This window comes from Eriocheir sinensis, chromosome 14 (assembly GCF_024679095.1).
Source record: "Eriocheir sinensis breed Jianghai 21 chromosome 14, ASM2467909v1, whole genome shotgun sequence".
NCBI classification, from domain to species: Eukaryota; Metazoa; Arthropoda; class Malacostraca; order Decapoda; family Varunidae; genus Eriocheir; species Eriocheir sinensis.
In genome coordinates, this window is record NC_066522.1 from 17,821,765 (window position 1) to 17,843,561 (window position 21,797).

Sequence of the window (21,797 nt, forward strand, 5' to 3'; positions counted from 1 at the left end):
CCACCTCCCTGCCCTGGTCGGACTCTCTCTCGCGGGGAAGGCAACGAGAAGCTTCAGGCGGATTCATTAGTTTTAGTTTCAACGGCGAGTTTGGAGTGTAATTTTCCGCATCATAACCCGGTCGTCACATGCGTCTTCCTCGTGTGTGTGTGTGTGTGTGTGTGTGTGTGTGTGTGTGTGTGTGTGTGTGTGTGTTCGTTCAGTCCTCCACCTACCTACCTTGCCCTTCCCCCCCCTATCCCCCCTCTACCCACCCCCTTCTCCACCTGCTCAGAAGTTTTTACCTTTCCATCTTCAAGATATTCCTCCTATTGCCAACTTTTCATCTTCATCAACACGTATATCTGATTCTTCCTTCCTTCCTTCCTCCCTTCGTTTTTTTCTTTGTGCATCGTTTCCTCATAATCTTATTTTCTTTAATTTTCTTCCTTCCTTCCGCTCTTCATTTTTCCTCCTTTCCTTCTTCATCCAGTTTATTTTCTTTTTTATTAACCTTTCTATCTTTCTACCTTTCTTTCTTTCTCTCCCCCTCCCTCTCTAAATGTCTATGACGCAGGTTATTTACAGTAAGATAGATAGATAGATAGATAGATAGAGATAGAGAGAGAGATAGAGAGAGAGAGAGAGAGAGAGAGAGAGAGAGAGAGAGAGAGAGAGAGAGAGAGAGAGAGAGAGAGAGAGAGAGAGAGAGAGAGAGAGAGAGAATAAACAAACGAAAAAAAAAGATGGACGGAGATGTCGTAATAGAAGAACCAAATGGTTTTCTTCTCTTACCTGTAAATTTCTCCCCTAAGTTAATTTCCTCGCACCTGCACAACCCTCTCGACTCGCTAACACACCTGACGCGAACACGTTTTTGCCTTCTCTCTGCTGTACCTCCTCCTTCCTTCATTCTCCCTTTCCTTCTCCTTCCTTCTCTTTCTACCTCTCCTTCCTTCTCTCTCTCTCTCTCTCTCTCTCTCTCTCTCTCTCTCTCTCTCTCTCATCAAGCCCCCGCATCATCGACAGACACAAACACATCTCCTCTCTTTCCTCTTCCTCTTCATCCCCATCTACACAAGGAAAAAGAAGAAGAAAAGAAAGAAAAATTATGAAAGAGACAAGATGATGATGATGAAGACGAAGAATAAGATGAAGAAAGGGAGGAAGAAAAAGTAAATCAGGAGAAAAAGAAGATGAAGAAAATAATAAACAGAGAGAAAAGAAGCGGATGAAATGAAGATAGAAAATATGATGAAGAAAAAGATGAACAAAAAAAAAAAAGGAGAATAAGAAGAATATGTAGAAGAATAAGCGAAAGGTAAAGATGAAGACCAAGATGAAGAAAAAGATGACGATGATGATGATGAAAAATAACATGAAGTAAAGAAAGAACAAAAAAAAAAAAGAAATTAAGCAAGGAGAAAAAGAAGACGAAGAATAATAAGGTGAAGATAATGGCAATGATGATGATAATGATGCTTAGGAGGAAAGAAAAAAAGGATAAAGTAAAAACAACAGAACAACAACAACAACAACAGCAACAAGAACAATTAACCAACCAAACAATAATTACGGAGAAGAAAAAAATGATAATAATAATAATAATAATAATAATAATAATAATAATAATAAAACAAAACATTACTAGAGAGACCCACTAAGCAAAGCACCATATATAGCCTCGCCAACGCTGTGAAGGATAAGTTAAAAAAAAGAGGAAAAAACTCAATATTTCCCCACTAAATCAATTTCATCAACTACATTAACTTCATTAGGCGAGTGTCGGCGGCGGCGTGACGGGCTGAACGACCTTAAGTTACCGGCGGAGACTGAGAAGGAATGAGGGAAGGGGAGGAGAGGAGAGAGAAGGAGAGAAGAGGGGAGGAAAGGAGAGGAAGGGGGAGGAAAGAAGATGGGATGATAGAGGAGAGGAGGTGAAGGAAGAATTGAGAAGGGGAGGAGAGGGAGAAGGGAAAATAGTAATAGAAAAGGGGTGAAAAAACCGACATAAGGGAAGAGACGATGAAGGAGACTGGGGAGGAGACGAGGAGGAGAGGAAAGGGGAAGAGATGGAATAACAGAGGAGGGGAGGAGAGGGGAAGGAAGGAGATGGGAGAAATTAAGAGGAAGGAAGAATATAGGAGGAGAGGAAATGGGGAAATAGAAGAGATGGAGTGAGGGGGAGTGGTAGAGGGAAACGGAGGAAAGCAAGGAAAGCGAATAATGGAATGAGGGAAGAGACGGTGGAGGAGAAGGCGGAGGAGGAGGAGGGGGAGGGAGGAGGAGGGGGAGGGAGGAGGAGGGGGAACTAAAGGAGCGAACAGAGGAGAGAGAAAATGAGAGGAGGAGAGAAGAGGAGAGTAAGTGATGCTGCCCTGATGCGTTCCTTCTTCGAGATGTTGGTAGGTAGGTAAGAAGAATGACTGATGGAGAGGAGGAGGAGGAGGAGGAGGAGGAGGAGGAGGAGGAGAAGGAGGACAATGGTGATGAGGAGGAATAGGAGGAGGAAGAGGAACAACAAGAAGAGAATGAAGAAAACGAAGAGGAAGACGAAAACAGCAATAGGAGAAGGAACAACAAGAAGAGAATGAAAAAACGAATATGAAGAAGAAGCAAAACAAACGAAGAGGAAGACGAAAACAACGCCAACCTAAGCAGCATCAACAAGCTCAAACAACAACAACAACAATAAAGTATAAAGATATAGTAATGGAGGCACAGAGGCGTGGTGTGAATAATATATAAAATGTTCTTGGGGGTTCAGAAACTTCTTGGGCTTCTTGTATTATATGAGTTTTCTGTGCATCATTGAAGATGTGATGAACTCCTGGACCAAGACTCTTCAATAAGTAAAGAAAAATCTACATATAGTCTCACGCTATATAGTCTGATGTGTCTGGCTGTATACACTCGACACAGGTAAGATTGCAGGTACGTCAGTTTCCCGTCACACTTATCTTGCTTGAGTGGATGTCACGTGTGGCTTCCCTGCTTTGTACGGAGCTACTGTGCGGTGTTATACGTGCGTGCCCGACCCCCCCCCCCCCCCCCGCCGGCCTCCCCCCATGCTGACACCCTCCCTCCCTCCCTCAGGACACTCCACAACCTAGAGTCACTGTGAGCCTCCAAGCCGGACGGTGTTCTCCATCATGGCCGCTCTTTCTGTACTCAACACCCGATATTAAAGACGTTCCCTGTGTGGTTTCCTGAATTCCTTTCCTTCCCTATCAACACCAAACATTAGAAAAGGAATTCGATAACGTTATGAGCAGTTCCACAGTCTATTGTATGTTGTATTCTCTTATCTACTGTATAATTTATTTTCTTATCCATTATACTGTTGCCCTCTTCGCTACAGCCGCTCATTTACACCCTGGAGGAGAACGGGCGCTTCATCTCTTCAGTCCCGCAGTCATGAATCGCACTGCCAATCCCTTGCAATTCCGTCTTAGGAGTGGCGGAGACAGAAGGAGATGAAGAAACACAGCGAAGGGAGAAGGACGTGAAGAGGGGTAAAGTGGAGACAAGAGGAGGAGGAGGAGGAGGAGGAGGAGGAGGAGGAGGAGGAGGAGGAGGAGGAGAGTCTGGGTGGAGATAAACAGTCACGTGAGACACTCAAGCTAACGGGGAGAGAGAGAGTAGCGTGCGGGAATCAGTCGGATCGTCGAGGGAAAGCGGATTAATTTGCTCTGAGAACGACTCGATAATGCATCAGGGCCGCTAATCCTGAGGAAATATGGAAGCGACTGTGATGGAGTGAGTGCTGGCGGGGCGGGGATGAGGGGGAGGGGGTTACGTGGTGGTGGTGGTGGTGGAAGCTGCACTGTAGTTTACGTGGGAGAGTGGCAGAGAGAGACGAAAAGGAGAGCAAGAAAGGAATATATTATGAGTGTGTGATGTTTGAATGTATTGGTAAGGCTGTTTTTTTTTAAGAGTAGTGTGATAAACTCTAGGAAAGGGCGAGGAGGAGAAGGAAGCGGGTGGGTTTGGGTCATTCTTAACGTACAACAAAATCAAGGAAGGAGGAAAAAAATAAATGAAAAGAAACAAAAAAAGGAAAATAGAAGTGTGGAACCTTTTTTCCCAACCATTTCATTTATTTTTTTCGCTTCCTCGCAGATGATTTCCCAAGACTTCATTTAATCCTTTTGACCTCGCTTCAAACCACCACCACCACTACCACCACTACCACCCATATCACCACCACCAGCAACAACAACAACACTCATAACAAGAACAACAATATACACACCACCCCTACCACCACCTTGAATACCACCACCACCACCCTTCCCTCAACTCTCAACCTCGGATCTTCACCTCCACCGTAAATTGAATCTCTCTTAACGTGTCTTTATCTTGGTTATCCCTCTGTTCCCTGCCCGCCGCTCTCCGCCCCCGCAACCCTTCCCTACGGCTTCACTAACTTGGCCAAAACTAAGTTAGCATGTACACAGAGGGAAGATATCTGGAGAGGGGGAAGCTCCGGTCTGCTCGGGCTTGGCTGGCTGACTGACTGACTGGCTGGACCCTAGGTTAGTCAAGGTCAGAGAACGTATACAGAAACACAACTATAGTCAACGGTTTAGCACAGAGATCAATTCCTGTAGCCAGAGCAAAGAATGTGTGTGTGTGTGTGTGTGTGTGTGTGTGTGTGTGTGTGTGTGTGTGTGTGTGTGTGTGTGTGTGAGTGTGAGTGTATTGAACGTTGTGTGTGTGCAGCGGTAAAATGCGTTAAACAAAGACTGGTGTTGCAGATTTATTTGACGCATAACGATAGTGTATTATAATGTTTTGTTTATGTATTTGCAGTATTTTGCACGAAGAAGATTTTTTTTATGTGGAATGTCTTTGTCTGTGTTATTTTGGTGTGTGTGTGTGTGTGTGTGTGTGTGTGTGTGTGTGTGTAAGCAAGCAAGCGCACGCACACTTAAGGGTTCTGTTTACGAGGTCACGTTCAGATATCACTCAACAAACACACACACACACACACACACACACACACACACACACACACACTCCCTGCCCCCACCCCCCCCACACACACACACAGAGAGGCCGGCGAAAGGACGGAGATTAATTTCGTCTTTGAAATTAAAACTTGAAGTGGTACAATAGCACGTTATTGACACGGGCCGGCGCCGCATCGACACAAGAGTGGTGCTGCAGGCGGCGGGGGAGGGGGAGGAGGCGGGGGAGAAGGTGGAGGCGAGGCAGGGGGAGGCGGTGGCGGGAGGAGGAGGCTGGGAGAGACGCAGGGAAGGGTAGGTAGGGCGCGCAGAACCATTAATCAACTTTCATCATGTAATTTACACAGGAGCACAAAAGCATCATTCGCTGAAACCGGACTCGCTACACACAAAGGGAAATCTACTGAACATTACTGCTTTATGAAACACTGAGAACCTTTAAGTGGCTTCGATTAGCGCAATGTTGCTGGATACACGCCCAGGGGGACACCACCACACCACGCCACCGGAAAAATGAGAGGATACTACCACAGCGAGATGAGCCAGAGGGTTGGGAAGGGAAGGGACGAGCAGCGGTAATCAGATGTAAGGATGCCAAGGAAGGGAAAAGGCGGATCAGGGCGGAGTGTATAATGCATCAGAGCAACATGCAGGAGGAGAGGGAGAGGCGATGAACAAGGATGGGAGAAAGAGGGAGATAACGTGTTTTGGTGCGATAAAGTAAAGGGAGAGAGGAAGTGTGTGAGGGTGGAGATAAGACTATAGATGGTAAATATAAAACTGCAGACTGAGGAAGGAGAACAGATGAAGGAAGGTAGATATAAGCTGCTTTGGATGGGATGAACCGAGGTAACAACAGGAAATGTGATGATGGTAAATATATGAAACTACAGACTAAAGGAAGAAAAGTGGAGACAACCAGAGGACCAAAGAAAACATGAAAACGATGGTACATATATAACTAGAGAAAACGATAAATACAAAAACTATAGACTTAACGAAACAAGGAGATAAAAGAGAGAAAACAGAAGTAGAACCGAAGCAGAAGCAGAACAGAATCATAAATAGTATACAAGAGGGAAAGAATATCAATGAAGGAGACAGAGAAGGGGGAAGACGAAGAGAAAGACGAACAGAAACATATAAATAATGGAAGAAATGGCAATGGAAAGGAGCCAGAAAGAAGGAAAAGGAGGAAGAGGATGAAGAGAAAGAAGAGAAGAAACAACTTGGATACATAAGGGAAGGAATGATAACGAGAATGAGTCAGCAAGGAGACGAAGAAGGAGCAGGACGAAGAGGAAGAAGAGCAGAAGCATAAATTCAACCTATACATAATAAGGGATCGAATCGCAAAACAATGGGACGGGAAGCTCATAACCCCCTCGTCGGTAAAGCGCGCCATTAACTTGTTTGGCCCCGGACCTCATAAAGACGCGGGGCCGAAAAAACATGGCAAATCGCGGCGTCAACATCCGGGGAAATAACAAAGAGGAGCGCCATGTGGGGGTGTTGTGTTGTACCGGACACGGCCATAAGCAGGGGATAACATTGATATTGGCGAGTGTGTATGTGTGTGTGTGGGGGGATGTGTATGTGTGAAGTTTGATTATGATATAGTATAAGTGTAAGGCGTTATATATTTCAGTTTGTGGTTGAGGAGAAGAAAAAAAATTAGATAACAAAATAGACGTTGGTGTGTGAGTGTCAGCGGGTGTTTGTCTTAGTAGGGGATATGTATAGATGATTGAATATGGTGACGTTTGATGGTGGCATTTATATATAGGAGACAGGGTAATACGAGTAGATATCAGCTTGTGGTTGAGGGAAAAAAGAACAAACAAGGACATTGGCGTGTGTTTATTTTCTTTAAGGGGAATATTGAAGAGATGAATGACCATGGCTAAGCTTGATTGTGGCATATTATGATAGAGAAGGATTTGTAGGTTTTTCGTTTGGGGTTGGGGGCCGAAAAGCACACACACAAAAAACAAGGAAATAAGATAAAAAGATAAAGTAAAATAAGATAAAAAGATAAAGTAAAATAAGATAAAAAGCATAAAGTGAGTGGAGATTAGCATTTAGTAAGAAATAATAATCTCTCTCTGTCTATCTATATATTTATCTATCAGTCTAAATCTCTCACATACAAACAAACACACTCACACTCATCCCTCCTCCCCTCAACACACACACACACACACACACACAGTAGGATTTCACGCGTCACGAGAATGGATTTTTTTTCTTTTGCCTTATCTCAAAAATACATATTCGTAAATTTTCGTTCGTTCATCTTTCTCAACGCTCAAACACAAGTAATACGTAACCTCATACACGGCAGAACGCAAGCAAATTACTCGCGCCGATAGAGAAAACACAAAACAGACGATGAAGGGAATAGAAGAAGAAAAAAAACACACACAAAAAAACAGTTCGGAATTTTAAAGCGAGAAACAATGACTCCGGGACGCTGAAAAATACTTCGAGTGACCAGAAAAATCCCTTTATCGGAAGTGTTACTCGCCTCATATTTCGGGTTTGGAGCGGTCTCTCTCTCTCTCTCTCTCTCTCTCTCTCTCTCTCTCTCTCTCTCTCTCTCTCTCTCTCTCTCTCTCTGTTTGTAGAATTGAGAGGGAGAGGAATAGGGGGAAGAAAGAGGAAGGAGAGGAAGAAGAGGGCAAAAATGAAGGAGAGGAAGAGGGAAGATAGGGAGAGAGAGGAGGAAGGAGGTAAAGGGAGAGAGAGGAGGAAGGACGTAAATGGAGAGAGGGAAGGATGCCGCCAAGGAGGGTTTGGGAAGAGAGAAAGGAAAGGGAGGAGAGAAGACCCGCATCACCCACCCTCCTCCTCCTCCTCTTTCACCCACTTCGTAACCTAAGGACACGCACGGTCGTCTCTTTAAGGACAACGACCCTCCCGCCGGCCCCTCACGACGCCTCTTGATCCCCCGAGTTAGAGCGACGCGGGCTGTAAGGCATCTCACCTGAGGGCTTCTTCCTCCCTCATGACCCCAAGACTCCAAGCGGCTGACTCCTTGCTGTGATTTCTTTCTTTAACTCTTACACTTCCTTCCCGGAGCCTGAAAACCTAATCAGCCGCCCCCACGCAGTTTTCTTTTTCCTATTTTACTGTTTTCTCGGAGTAGTTTGGTGGTACTGGGCAATGGAGAGGATGAGGCAATGGACAGGAATGGCTGGAAGTGTTTGAAATGACCGTCTAACCTCAGATAAGATGATGGGAGAAGCTGACGTTAAATAGATGATGAGGAGGAGAATGGAGTAGTTTAGGTTGTAGAAGTCTTGTTTGGATATCGACGTGAATCCGCAATACACGACGGTTACCATAAATCCTAGGCAAGCAATAAACTATAGCAAAATCAACAGGGTCAGCAGAGAGGGGGGCGGGGCGACTCTAAACACCCATACATGCATATAACCAGTTCGTGAAACGTGGTGCAAATGTTATGGCGCGTGAGTCTCGTGGTGTTGCATGCTTACCAATGCTTTGTTTAACGGATACAATATGATGGTGGTGTGTCTTTGTCTGTCCTTGTGTTTCGGTGCAGAGGAAAATATGCATTTGTCTATCTTTGTGCTTGTATTTCTCTCCTTTTGATGGAAATGAATATTCTAGGATTTTGTTCCTGTCATTTCCTCGTCTAATGGATGGAATGCAAAGGCGGTGTTCACTTGTCTGTCTTTGTGTCTCTCCCCGCTCTTCTGTCCAACACTCTCCAATCCTTCCCTAATTCATGTTTTCAGTGGGCGTGTGTCTTTGTTGTGGTGTTTTGTGCCTATATTTGGCTCCGCTATTAGACTGAATATCATCGAAGTGTTCACGTGTCTGTCTTTGTGTCTGTCTCTCTCCCTCCTTCAGTCCTGTGCTATTCATGTTGCCAGTGCAGACGCTCCCAAGACCCGCACCTAGCCAGCACTCCTCGCCTCCCTCACACTTTTCCCTGTCCACGCCTCGCGCCGCGTCCCCTTCGCCCAGCAGTACAAGCCTTGCTTCTGCTTCCACCACGCTGGTCTGTCAATACTCGTGCTCCAGCGCCCCTCTGCCGCCCTGCTCTGTGTCCCTCGCCTGCTGTGACGCTGCGGGTGCCTATGGTGGCTTGTCTCCCGCCTCTGCCGCCACCACCTCCCCCCCTCTCGCCCTTCCCGTTCCCTCCACAGCCATAGAAACTTGAGCAAGCCATCTCGCCTTCAATTTAAATTTCCGACATATTTCTGTCACCGAGGCTGCCAAAGGATTACATATTTCGAATTAGATTGTTTCCAAACTTTTGGGAAGTGTCTGGGAAATTTTATCTCCCCGATAGTATATTTGATATTTACATAGGTGTTTATATATATATATATATATATATATATATATATATATATATATATATATATATATATATATATATATATATATATATATATATATATATATATATATATATATGGGCAGACGAAGAAGTAAAGTGGAAAAAGGCAGGTATTCTTGAGCCAGAGTTTTGATATTTGGCGCCATCACGCGAAGCATTTCATATTCAGTCGTATTTGTTTGCAAATTCTGGCCGCATCAGCCGCCCAGCCGCCCTACACCGCCGCCTCCCTACACCACCGATTCGAGCCGCGCGCCGCCGGGCGTCACTTTTCCGGCGTCCCTTCCCCACACGTCCACAAAACTATTGCCGAACATGGACGGGACGCGATGAACATTTCCACCTTAATTCCGCTCACGACTCAGTCCACTGCATGCTAATTTAAAGTTTTTTACGTGTCTGAGCGTCCCGCCGGGCCGGGCAGCCTCCCGACCCCGTGTGGCCAAGAGCCCTGGTGACAGCCGAGCCTCTCGACGCTTTTTGTCTTAGCCTTGCAGTTTTAACACGATGCTTTTGTTCGTTCGTTTACTGTGTCAGGGCATTATAGATATATCAAGCAATTCACTGTGGTGCCGGGCCGTGGGCATGCCTCGGCGGGCTGAGCGGCGCGGGGCTGTTCATTAGAGGTTTCTGAGGCGTGGGCGGAGTCTAAATGAAAACACTGACCTTCGGCCGATCAGGAAAGCTTTCTAGATAAAAAAAATGGTAAAAATCAGGCGAAATCCTCCTAATGAGGTGTGTGTGTGTGTGTGTGTGTGTGTGTGTATATATATATATATATATATATATATATATATATATATATATATATATATATATATATATATATATATATATATATATATATATATATATATATATATATATATATATATCGTAGAGAATTTCGACACAAAGAAGAACTCCTCCTCTTGTCGCCTGAATGGCGCTGTAAGTTTCGAAGAAATTTCTGGCATTGTAATTGGATTTTCAGGCGTCAAAGATCAACGCAAGAAGACCTACAAAGTATCAAAACCATCCAAAAGGAAGCCGTCTGCAAAGTAGAAGTGGAGGGGAAAAGTTTTAATAATGGTGGTGGAAAAGTTGAAAAAGATGGCCGACTAGCTTGAGAAGGGTGTTTGAACGGCCAGAAAAAGGCATAAGGTCGAGGCGCCCCTGGCCCGCGGGGCCGCCGGGATCTTCTCAGGATTTTCAAATCCGTTGACCCAGGACGCGGCAATTCCCCTGAAGGTGATAGAGAACTCGGGGCGTCTCGGGGCGGGTGGGCGGGGGGTGCTGGGCTGAGGGAGGCGCGGGAAACAGCTTCCTTGCGCGACAAAAAGGAAGATGAAAGCCATTCTTCACATTGATATACCACAAAAAAAGCTGAAAAACTATGTTAAGCAAATTGTGTTTTCATGAAAATTGTAAAGGAAAGTCTCAAACTTTAAAGGATATTATGATTACACGCATCTGTATTTTCCAATTGAAATGCTCGGCGTTATCCGTATATCTCACACACTCGGAATGCAAATCAAACAGCAGGAGGGCCCTCTCACTGCACTACGTTGCGACCCTGCAAAGCCTATAAAGACTGCATGTTCACGGACGAGCAAAGAACGTTGCTGTCATTGGAGGCGCCTAAGTCTACAGGCACAAAGATCGTACGAGAGAAGGCGAAAGTGTGACAAAGAAAAGATACAGATTTCTTCTACGTCTCCCCTCTCCTCTCACCCCCCCTCTTTCACACACACACACACGGCGATCCATCCTGACCCTCGGGTTGACAACAGCGTCCACGGTGTTGTCAACCTCAAGAATTTAACCACGACAACCCCCTTCCGCTGCCCTCTCCCTTTATCTCCCTCCCCCCCTCTGCCTCTCTCTCTCTCTCTCTCTCTCTCTCTCTCTCTCTCTCTCTCGCCGCCTCGTCCACGTCGGCGGGAGACCTTTTTAAGTATTACCACGAAGGCTGACCGCAACACACACCTGTGGCTGCAATTTTGATGGAGCTCGGCTGTTTTGGGTGTTTCCCCGCACGGCCGCGTTACCAGTAGGCTGCTCTCCACGCCTGAATACAGCAGTGTGGGAGTTACCGCCGCCGCCGCCACCGCTGATGCTTCCCTCCAAAGCCTAACACTAAACAACACTCCACCCCAACACGTCAACTCTCCTCCTCTCACATCCATATACTGATCGGATTCTTACGCGGACAGAGAGCGAGAGGCTGGAAATGAGATGAACAGACACACGGGTAGACAGAGAGACAGGTATAGACTCCCACACATAAAAATAAATCCCATTCTCACTCGCTTCTCTCACCTCAAAACTCCTACACTCACAGCCAACCACACCTACCCACACACACACACACACCCACACCCACACACACACACAATCCTCTGCTCCCCCTGACCGTCACAATCCCTTCCCCTGAGAACTGCCATCCAGGAAACATAGATAGAAAAAAAACACGTCGGACTAATATTTCCACGAAAACACGCGCAAAAAAACTAGACCCTGAATACCTACGCCTTTGGTTACGAGTAAAATTAAGCTGCCAATTAATATATCATAAAACGGCGGAATATTTTGCCCGATAATGCACTGAACGTTGCCTAATTATTCCACCATAAATATTGAGGTTATTTCAGGCCGTTAACGTAAATAACTACGGGTAATTTGATTGCAGGTGTGTGGAGGTAGGGCCCGCCTGAACCTGTGCCTGCTCTCTCTCACAGCCTACACTCGCTGCCCGCTGCCTGTATCACCGCCACCACCACCGCCACCACAATAACAACAGACGGAACGGAAGACCCACGCAACTTTAAGGCCGAGCATGCCAGTGTTGTGTTTGACGGAGGCCCCCCAACAGCAGCGACCGAAATAGGCTCGTCGGGTTCGTGGTATTCTTCCCGCACGTCATGGCATTGCGTCAGTCTATTTTAATGAAGTGGCAAGTATTAAGCCTTTTTATTATTACCATTACTAATAATATTCAAGTAATGTTTCTACTGTTGATGCTTTTGATGTTGTATTGACCTATATTTTGGGGGTACGGGAGACAGTTTATAAGGGAAAATTGCACGCAGCCCAGGGATTACTATAAAAAATCAAGAGGAAGAATATAAATAATTATCAAACTACTACTACTACTACTACTACTACTACTACTACTATTACTACTACTACTACTACTATAAAAATACGAATATAATAATGACCATCACGGGCCACGGCAGGGGGGGGCTGATGCGGGGCGGCCAGCGCGGGGGGGCGGGGCGACGCTCCCGGAAAAATAAGGTTAATGCTAAAGAACGAGCAAATATTTTTAGGGGAAAAAGTAACTATTTTCTTCCAGCGTTTCATATATACACATACATACATACATACATACATACACACGCATACATAATTCTCTATATATTTCTAATTAACGTGTATTTACTTATTTGGTTATTTATTTATTGCATATTAAAGCTGTGTCTTCAGCCCATGGTGTTGGAAGGACTAAAAGGCGGTGATGAAGGCGGGTATACAAACAAACACACAATTACACACACACACACACACACACACACACACACACACACACACACACACACACACACACACACACAAACACACACACACATACAAACACACACCATGATCAGTCTAACACATTAACTCCTTCCAAAGACAAACAAAGAAAAGTGTTCCTATTACCGCACCAAATCGACCTATATGTTCCCTCCCACACGCACACGCACACACACACACACAAACACACACACACACACACACACACACACACACACACACACACACACACAGAGGCGGCTGTTCACTCATCGTGTATTCATTGCTTTCCCGGGACTCGCATGGAGGAGGTAATAAGGGATCCCACAGACGACAAACAGTCCGCTATGGAGAAGCCGAAAGTGGAGGGGAAAAAAATAAAGGCTTGGCCCACTCTTTTCCTCCATTTTTTCACCTAAAATCATCAAAGTAAAACGAATATGTGTGTGTGTGAGGATTTTGGCTCCGTGTGTGTGTGTGTGTGTGTGCGTGTGTCGCGGTGAGCCAGGCCAGCTGGAGTGGTGCCTGGGACGTGATCTGGCAACAATTAAAACGACTGGGAGAGGCGTGGGAACCGGGAAGAGGAGGGCGTGTAAGGGAGAGGTGGAAGGGTTTAGCTGAGATGAGAAGGTCGGTGGGTGGTGGGAGGGAGCAGGAGGAGGATGAGGAGGAAGAGGAAAGGGATAGAGAAAGGGATGCTGTGAGGTGGCTGGGTGTAGGAGTGGGGATGGAGGGGAGGAGGAGGTGTTACAGGAAAGGGAAAGCAGGAGGATGTGCAAAAAGGAGAAAAGGCGTGAGATTAGAAGAAAAAAAGAACGAGGGACGGGAAAAGAAGAGGAAAGGAATAAGAAGAAAACAAAGAGAAAAGGTCAAAAGAAAATCAAGAGAAATGGGAAAGGAAACGAATAGAAAGGCAAAAAAAGGAGATGGAGAAGGTGGTGGTTGGGACAAAGAAAGAAAAGAAGAAGGAGGAAGGAAAAGGAAGAGAGGGACTTTGTGAAGGGAAAGGAAGGGAAGGAAAATGTTGGGAGGGAGAAAGGCGAGGCAAGGCGAGGAATGTGGAGGTTAAAATAGGAACGTAGGAGGAGGAGGAGGAGGAGGAGGAGGAAGAACATGCTGGTAGGATATTGATCTTCGAACTCATGGTCACTGTTTATATGGGAAATAACATCTTTTCTATTAAGGAGGAGGAGGAGGAGGAGGAGAAGGAGGAAAAGGAGGAGAAAAACAATACAGAAAGAATAGGAAAAATAAGGCATGATGTAAAGACTTAAAGGAGACAACAGGAGGTACGTGGGAGGCAAATGAGAAAACACACACACACACACACACACACACACACACACACACACACACACACATAGCAGACAGATAGACATAAACAGACCCCCCCAAAAAAAAACCCCATGACTCAGCAGTCTCGATGGGACTGAAGGTGGAGAAACAAATACAAAAACAAACACAAACAAACAAATGACCCCCCCTCCCCTCCCCCCCAAAAGGAATACTCATTTATATCCTTGACAACGATCGATCTTCATTTCTTCTTCCATTCCAATATTCCAGATCTTCCATTCCAATACTTTCTGAGCTAACAAGTAACGCGGCGTCTCACACACTCACTCACTTCCCGGGTATTAAAGACAAGAAGAAACAACACACCCACCAACACATTAGACTGAAGGCGAGAGTAAAAATAGTTATCAACATCGCCACTTGAAGCTTCGCATTTAAAGTTGCAGTAACGATTAGAGACGGAGGGCGACGGGCGAGCGGGACAATGCAATGCTAGAGGCACGCCCTACACGTCTGTCTGTCTGTCTGTACGTCTGTCTGAGGAAGGAAGGACGAGAGAATCAGGAGGATGCCCGTGTGATGTCTATGTGTGTGTCTGTCTCTCTGTTTGTCTGGGATAGGGAATGATGCGATAGAGAGAGAAGCAGGAAGTGGACGATTTCTGTGTCTGTCTCTCTCTGTATGTGCGAGGAACGGAATACATAGAGAGGGAGATGCAGGAAGTGGAGTCTTATTGAAGTGGTCAATAATAGCCCTTTTGACGTAGTGGAGGGATGGAAGGGGCCAAGGTCAGCATTTACAGGACGTGACTCTCACCGCTAACATTCAACTATTTCCAAGGACGGAAAAGGGAAATTAATCGCCTTCTCATTAGTGTTTTTTCACGTTTATGGTATATACAGAATCTTCAGCAACCCCACAACCAGGACCATATACATAAATTCACATGGCAAGGCACACAACTCCTACGAGAGCCTTGTCAAATGTGTGTACGTGGCCGCCGAAATGTTCTAAAAGTTCTCTGCCGTTTCTTTCTGTCTGTCTGTCTGTTTGAGGAAGGGAATACAGCAAGAGAGAGAAGAGAGAAAAGCGGAAAGAGGCGCCGTATATCCGTGTTCAGTAAACGTTATCCTGTGGCAGGCGGAGGCATGGAAGGGGCAGAGGTCTGGGGCGTCTTATACTTACTTACACGTTCTTGATAATAAAGTCATTCAGTGGTGGCGCCAGGATGCATAACAGCCATTGGGGGCATGAAAGGGGCGAGGAGCTATTCACGAAGACTTAAAGGCAAGCATCCTCCCGACCTACCAACCTCGTCCTCTTCCTCCTGCTCTCTCTCCCTCTCCCTCTCCCTCTCTCTCTCTCTCTCTCTCTCTCTTATGCAGGACAAACCGATATTCAGACTCGATATGAGGGGCATTAAACCTGAAATATCACGCGCCTCCGCCACAAGCAACGCACACACACACACACACACACACACACACACACACACACACACACACACACACACACACACACACAGAAACATCCCCTCTTCACCTTCCCCCACACACGCACACCCACACACACAGCCTATAGCGTCGCCCCACCCACACGCCTATGCACACACACGTATACACACCGCATTCCCAGACCCCTCGCGCCCATCTCTCTTTACAGCCCAATTCCCAAACTTCCATCCCCATCTAAAACAATCATCCTCGAGTTTTAGCCGACGAGTCCATTCATTATTGACGGAGAACGATCAGGGGGTGGAGGGGTGGGGAAGGAATAAGGGAGGCTGGCTGTAGGCGGCGGAGGGCAAGGGTGTGACCATAGGAGATAGGGCGAGGGAGGAGGAGGATGTAGGGTGAGGCTGACCAAAGTGTGAGGATAACTAGAGGTGGGGTGTATGGTGAGGGTGGCCAGGAGAAGAGGTGAGGGAGGCTGTGGGCGGCGGAGGGCAAGGGTGACCAGAGAAGGGAGAAGGGAGAAGGGAGAGAGGTGTAAGCTGAGGCTGACTTGGAGAAAGGGTGAGGGAGGGAGTTGGGGGTGATCAGAAGGGGTGAGGGAGACTGCAGGCGACGGAGAGCTATATAGGGTGACCAGAGAAGGGGTAAGGGAGGGTGAGGGTGAGGGAGCGAGTGGGTGTGGATACGGAGGAACAGGGATAGGGGAAGGGTCAGAGTTTACAGGGGTGAGGGAGGGTAAGGAAGGGAGGGAGGGGTGGATACGGAGGGACAGGGATAGGGGAAGAAGGGTCAGGGTTCAGGGAGGGGCTGAGGGAGCTTACACCGCCTCCCTCAAGACCCATATGGGACGTTTTAGTGGAATTGTGGCGTGGGCTCTCGTCTATCAGGAACCTCTCTACCCTAACCTGTCCCTCTCCCCCTCTACTCCTACTCTCCCTTACCTCTCTACCCTACATCCTCCCTTTCCCTCTACTCCCACTCTCCCTACAGCCTGACATTACATTACTATTGGTACTTCTAGGCCTGCTGTTAGCGTTGATGATGTTGCTGTTTTGAACTCCAATTCTATTTACTCCCTTGAGACTCAAGTTCTCTTATGCTCCCAACTCCTTCTCCTTCTCCCCCGGGAAACACTTCTGCGACACATCTCTAGCTACTGCTGTTCCTGATATTGATGCTTTAGTTGGTGTTATGAACTCCTCAACTCCCTCCTGAAGTCCTACAGAACTGACACTATAACCTGACTACTGCTACAACAACGTTTCTGACGCTACGACGACGACAATGACGACGACGCATAACTTCTTGGCCGCTGAATAGTGCACGTCGTGTAGGTGTTGCTGTGTCGAGCGTTTGGGGTGTCACTGAGCCGCTTTATTACTCCCGACGTTTATTAGTGTTTGCCTCGCGCGACGCTGCTACTATTTTCTTAGACGCCGCGTTATGCAGATCACGGCGCCCCCCATTGTCCGGCCCTCAGCCACCCGTCACACCAACGAGTCGCCGCCTTTGTTCCCCCGGCAAGGCAGTGCGTTCAACACGACCCCAAGAAAGGCAGGTGGAGGTAGTGGTGTTGGAGGTGGTGGTGGTGGTGGCGCAGGCGGATATGGTGGTGATGGTGTGTGCTACGTCTCACCTCTCCTCATCCTGCTTCGCTCGGAATGTTTGCAAGGATACACATTAGGATATATAAGGAGACTACAAGAGGCGAGTCCTACACATGGCAGCCCTTGAGTTAAACGCCACCTGTCCTTCCTATGCATAAGTCCTTCTAACCTGTAACCTCCTATCCATAACCTCTAACCATAACCTCCTATCCATATCCTCTAACCATAACCTCTAACCTCTAACTTCGTATCCATAAGTCCCTCTATCCTCAATTTGGAACATCCACGTGTATTTGCATTTACTACAAGCCTTCTTACTTGTTACATATCTTAAGTATTTAATCCGCAAACTAGTTAATGCTCATCTATCTCACCTTCTTGAACCTGAATTTATCCAACAAGTGTATCTGTTTTTGCTGAGGCTTCCGTAACCCTTTTTTCAGTGTGAGTATTCCATCGCAATCCTCTTTGTTGATCTGTCTATTTCTATACATAAATCAGGTGAAAACGCAGAACACACCTTCCCAAATAATGCAAGAGCAGGTGTTTTCCTTTATAATGCAAGTTTTCTTTTCAGTGTAAGTACTCCATCACCATCCCCATTGTCAATCTATGTTTATTTCTATACATAAATCAGTTCAATACGTAGTCCACACCTCTCCAGATAATGCAAGAGCAGGCGTTTTTCTCTATAAGGCAAGTTTTTTTTTCCAGTGTAACTAATCCATCACCATCCACTTTGTCAATCTGAGTCTATTTCTATACATACATCAGGTCAATATGCAGTTCACACCTCCCCACATAATGCAAGAGCAGGAGTTTTTTCTCTAATGCAAGTTTTTCTCGCCATTGGATCACTTTTATGTTTCACTTTACACCGCATTCGCGCGACTCCGCTAGTTCGAAACCGTAGAATTCCTGACACCACTGTTTTTGTTTCACTTCTATTACTCTTATTATTGTTATTATCCACGAGCTCTGCCGGAACCCAGAAGACGAATGGACGGAGTGACATGACCACGCTACTTTCCTCCGCCTCCAGCTACTAAAACCCCACCACCCCCTCTCCAACCTAGCCTGCCGATCCCCCACCACCACAACGCCTCTCCCCACCTACTCCCCTCCCACTAAAGAGACTTATGCCCACCCCAACCTAGCCTCTCGACACCTCCACACACCGCCACTCCATCCATCAACTTCTCTTACACTATTCCACTTCTACCCAACCTAACCTACCGATCCCCCACCACCAAACGCCTCTCCCCACCTACTCCCCTACCACTAAAGAGACTTCTGCCCTTCTCAACCTAACCTCTTGACGCCCCCCCCCCCCTCAACCACAACCCTCCCAACTACCAACCACTCTCACAATACCGAATCGTCCACCTTCTCATCCCTAACCTTACCTCTCAACCCCCCCCCAACACCAACTGAACTCTCCCCCTCAATCACTCTTCCACTACCAAAAACTCCACCTCCCCATCCCCAACCTAGCCTCTCGAACCCCTAACACACACCACCACAACTCTCCCAACCACTAACCAACCACTATCACACTTCTGCTCACCCCACCACCACACACACACCACCACAACCCTTCCCACACGCTCTCACACTCCACACCCAAGCACCACCACCACCACCACCACCGACCGGGAATACGTAAGAATATGCCCCGTCGAATCCAGCCAAGTTCAAGTGTATATTTGTGTAGACGCAGAATAACTCCCGCACCACCCGCACCAGCAGCAGCCCCGTCGTCATAACATTCCTTGGGGCTAAGTTATGGGGCGGAGGAGGTGAAGGTGAGAGCGAATTCCTACCTCCCTTCCTCCTACTTGCGGATCCAAAATCATTACATGCGACGTGAGTTTTCTTTTACTTTCCGTTGTTCTCTTGTTTTATGGCTCTTCTTTATTACAAGTGTACGCCGCACCAACTGTTTCCCAGAAGGCGTGACACATAGAGAGAGATAGGTTGGTTGGATTGTTTGTGCGTATTTTTGTTCTTTTGTTTTGTTTTTGTCCGTGTTGTTGGTGTTATTATAGATGGTAATGTATGTTGTCTGCTTGTTGTTGGTGTCGTTTTTGTTTTTTGGGGTCCGTCAAAACACAAAAACAAAAAAATAATAGTAAAATCAAAATAAAATAATGAAAATAAACGTGTCATATCGGGGTTCGATCCTTCATAATTGTCGCCTTTGTGCTATACTAAATGATTTGTTGTTGTTGTTGTTGTTGTTGTTGTTGTTGTTGTTGTTGTTGTTGTTGTTATTGTTGTTGTTGTCTGTCTCCTTCTCCCGTGAAAATAAATAAACCAAATCAACAGATAAATAAATAAAAATAAATAAAAGCCCCCATGTGGAGCGCTCGATCCCAAATAATTGTTGCATTTGTGTCGCGCTTAATAATTTGTGGTTGCTTTTATTGTCGTTGTTGTTATTGTTGTTGGAGGTGGTGTTGGTGTTGGTGGTGTTGGTGGTGGTGCTGTTATTATTGTTATTGTTGTTGTTGTTGGTGGTGGTGGTGTTGTTATTATTGTGTTATTATTATTGTTGTTGTTGTTGTTGTTGTTGTTGTTGTTGTTGTTGTCGATGTTGTTCCTGATGCTATTATTATTTCTGTTGTTGTTATCGTAGTTGTAAATGTTGCTGTTGTTCTTGCTGTCGGCCTTGGTCTGTCTAGTGTTTTTTTCTCGTCTCATAAAATAAATGAGAAATATGAACTAAATAAATAACTAAATAAAAAGCGAGGCACAAGCAAACCCGATCCCTAATAATTGTTGCTGTTATGTCACGTTTGATCATAGTATAATTTTATGTTTCTTTAACGCGTGAAATTACACATCACGTCGCAGTCTGTGCACAATGTAAGGGAAAAAGAATGTGAGGCAAAAAATGACAAAGATAAATGAATAATTGCATGTTGGAGAGGTGACGGTAGACACGTACACCTGCCTACCTACATCTAAACGCACGCACACACACACACACACACACACACACACACACAGGACTTTTACTTTTCTTCCCTCCTTCTCTCCCCTTTCTTCTTTTTCTCTTCCCCATCTTACATCCAATTTCCTTATCTCCGGTCTCCTCTTCACCTTGGATTCATTATTTCATCGAGGTTTCCATTTAGATTTACTGCTACTTGGAACGAGTTGGAAATGGAGGTGCTGAAGGCAAGGAACATCTACGACTTTACGACTTAAGTTAATAAAAGTAGATATGGAGGCAGGACAACACGAGGTTAAGTCATATCCTGCATACTACAAATACAATAATATGAACACACGCAAACGCATACACGCATAACTCATATCCTGTATACTAAAACTAGGTTAATACACACACTCACACTCATACACTGCAACAACAAATCCACCAACAACAACAAACGCAAATCAACACTCACCCGATCGCAGTATGGTGTAGCGCGAGTTGCCGAGGTCCACCGGTCTGTTGTCCTTGTACCAAGTGATCGTGGGCTCCGGGTTGCCACGCGCGTCACACACCAGCAGCGCAGTGTGGTCGATCTCCACCGCCTTGGTCTTGGGCTCGGTGCGGAAGTAGGGGAAGCCGCTGGGCATACTGTTGGCTGCTGGGGAAAGGAGAAATAAAGGAGAATGAGACTTAACGCAGAGACAAACAGAATGAGACTTACCACATAGACAAAGAGAATGAGATTTAACGTAGGAAGGATGCTGGGGAGGGGAGAGAGAAAGAGAATGAGTTAACTAAGGGAGATAGAGAATGAGACTTAAAATAGAAAGGGGGAGAGAGAAAGAGAATGAGATTTAACATAGGAAGGGAGAAAGAGAATGAGATTTAACATAGGGAGGGAGAGAGAGGGAGAAGGAGACAACATAGGAAGGGAGAGAGAGAGGATGAGACTTAACTTAGGTAGGGAGAGAGAAGGAGAATAAGAGTTAACATAGGAAAGGAGAGAAAGAGAGAACTAGACAATTTATGACTCATGGGCTGCTGGGAGGGAGAAAAGGAGAGGAGAGAGATGAGTGAGAGAAGACTTATGTAGCACAGGAACCTTGGGCTGAGAGATAGAAATAAAAAGATAGATAGAAAGAGAGCGAACTTACAAAACACGAACTCAAAAGGACGTCATCAAACTTTGCCTTTCTCCCTCCCTCCCTCCCTCCCTCCCCCCCCCGAAAAAAATCAACTTTAACTGAGAGAGAAAGTTTTTGCATTCGAATTCCCATAAAACTTCCAGAGTAGCAGTGAAAACTTCAATGGAAATGCTTTGAGCGTAGGTCCAAGGAAAAGGTTAAATGATAGGATTTCATAATCATAAGAGATAAGTTTTCCAAAAAGTGCTTATCTTGGACCATGTGTTTCATGCGCCGCTTCCCTCCTGCCTCTGCCCGGGAAAGCGCAATTCATTTCGGAGTTCATATTCCGAAAAGTGAGTCACCGCCGTCACTATTTCAACCACCACCACCACCACCACCAGGCTAAAACTACTACTCTACCGCCAACAATGCAGTTACAACACCACCTTTGCTGTCAACGAAGGGAATGATCAATGACCCCACCATTACCGATCAACCCACT

General features: G+C 46.0%; 1 protein-coding gene across 3 annotated transcripts in view; it reads right to left on the reverse strand.

Moving 5' to 3' along the window:
* LOC126998583 (tyrosine-protein phosphatase Lar-like) overlaps positions 1-21,797 on the reverse strand; it is a 275,996-nt gene that overhangs the window by 243,092 nt on the left and 11,107 nt on the right. For 2 of the 3 annotated variants that reach the window (XM_050860409.1, XM_050860411.1), the window contains exon 3: positions 20,641-20,826. In XM_050860409.1, coding sequence (XP_050716366.1) covers positions 20,641-20,826 — 186 coding nt within the window. The remainder of the gene's footprint in view (positions 1-20,640; positions 20,827-21,797) is intronic. The other variant, XM_050860410.1, reaches the window with a different exon arrangement.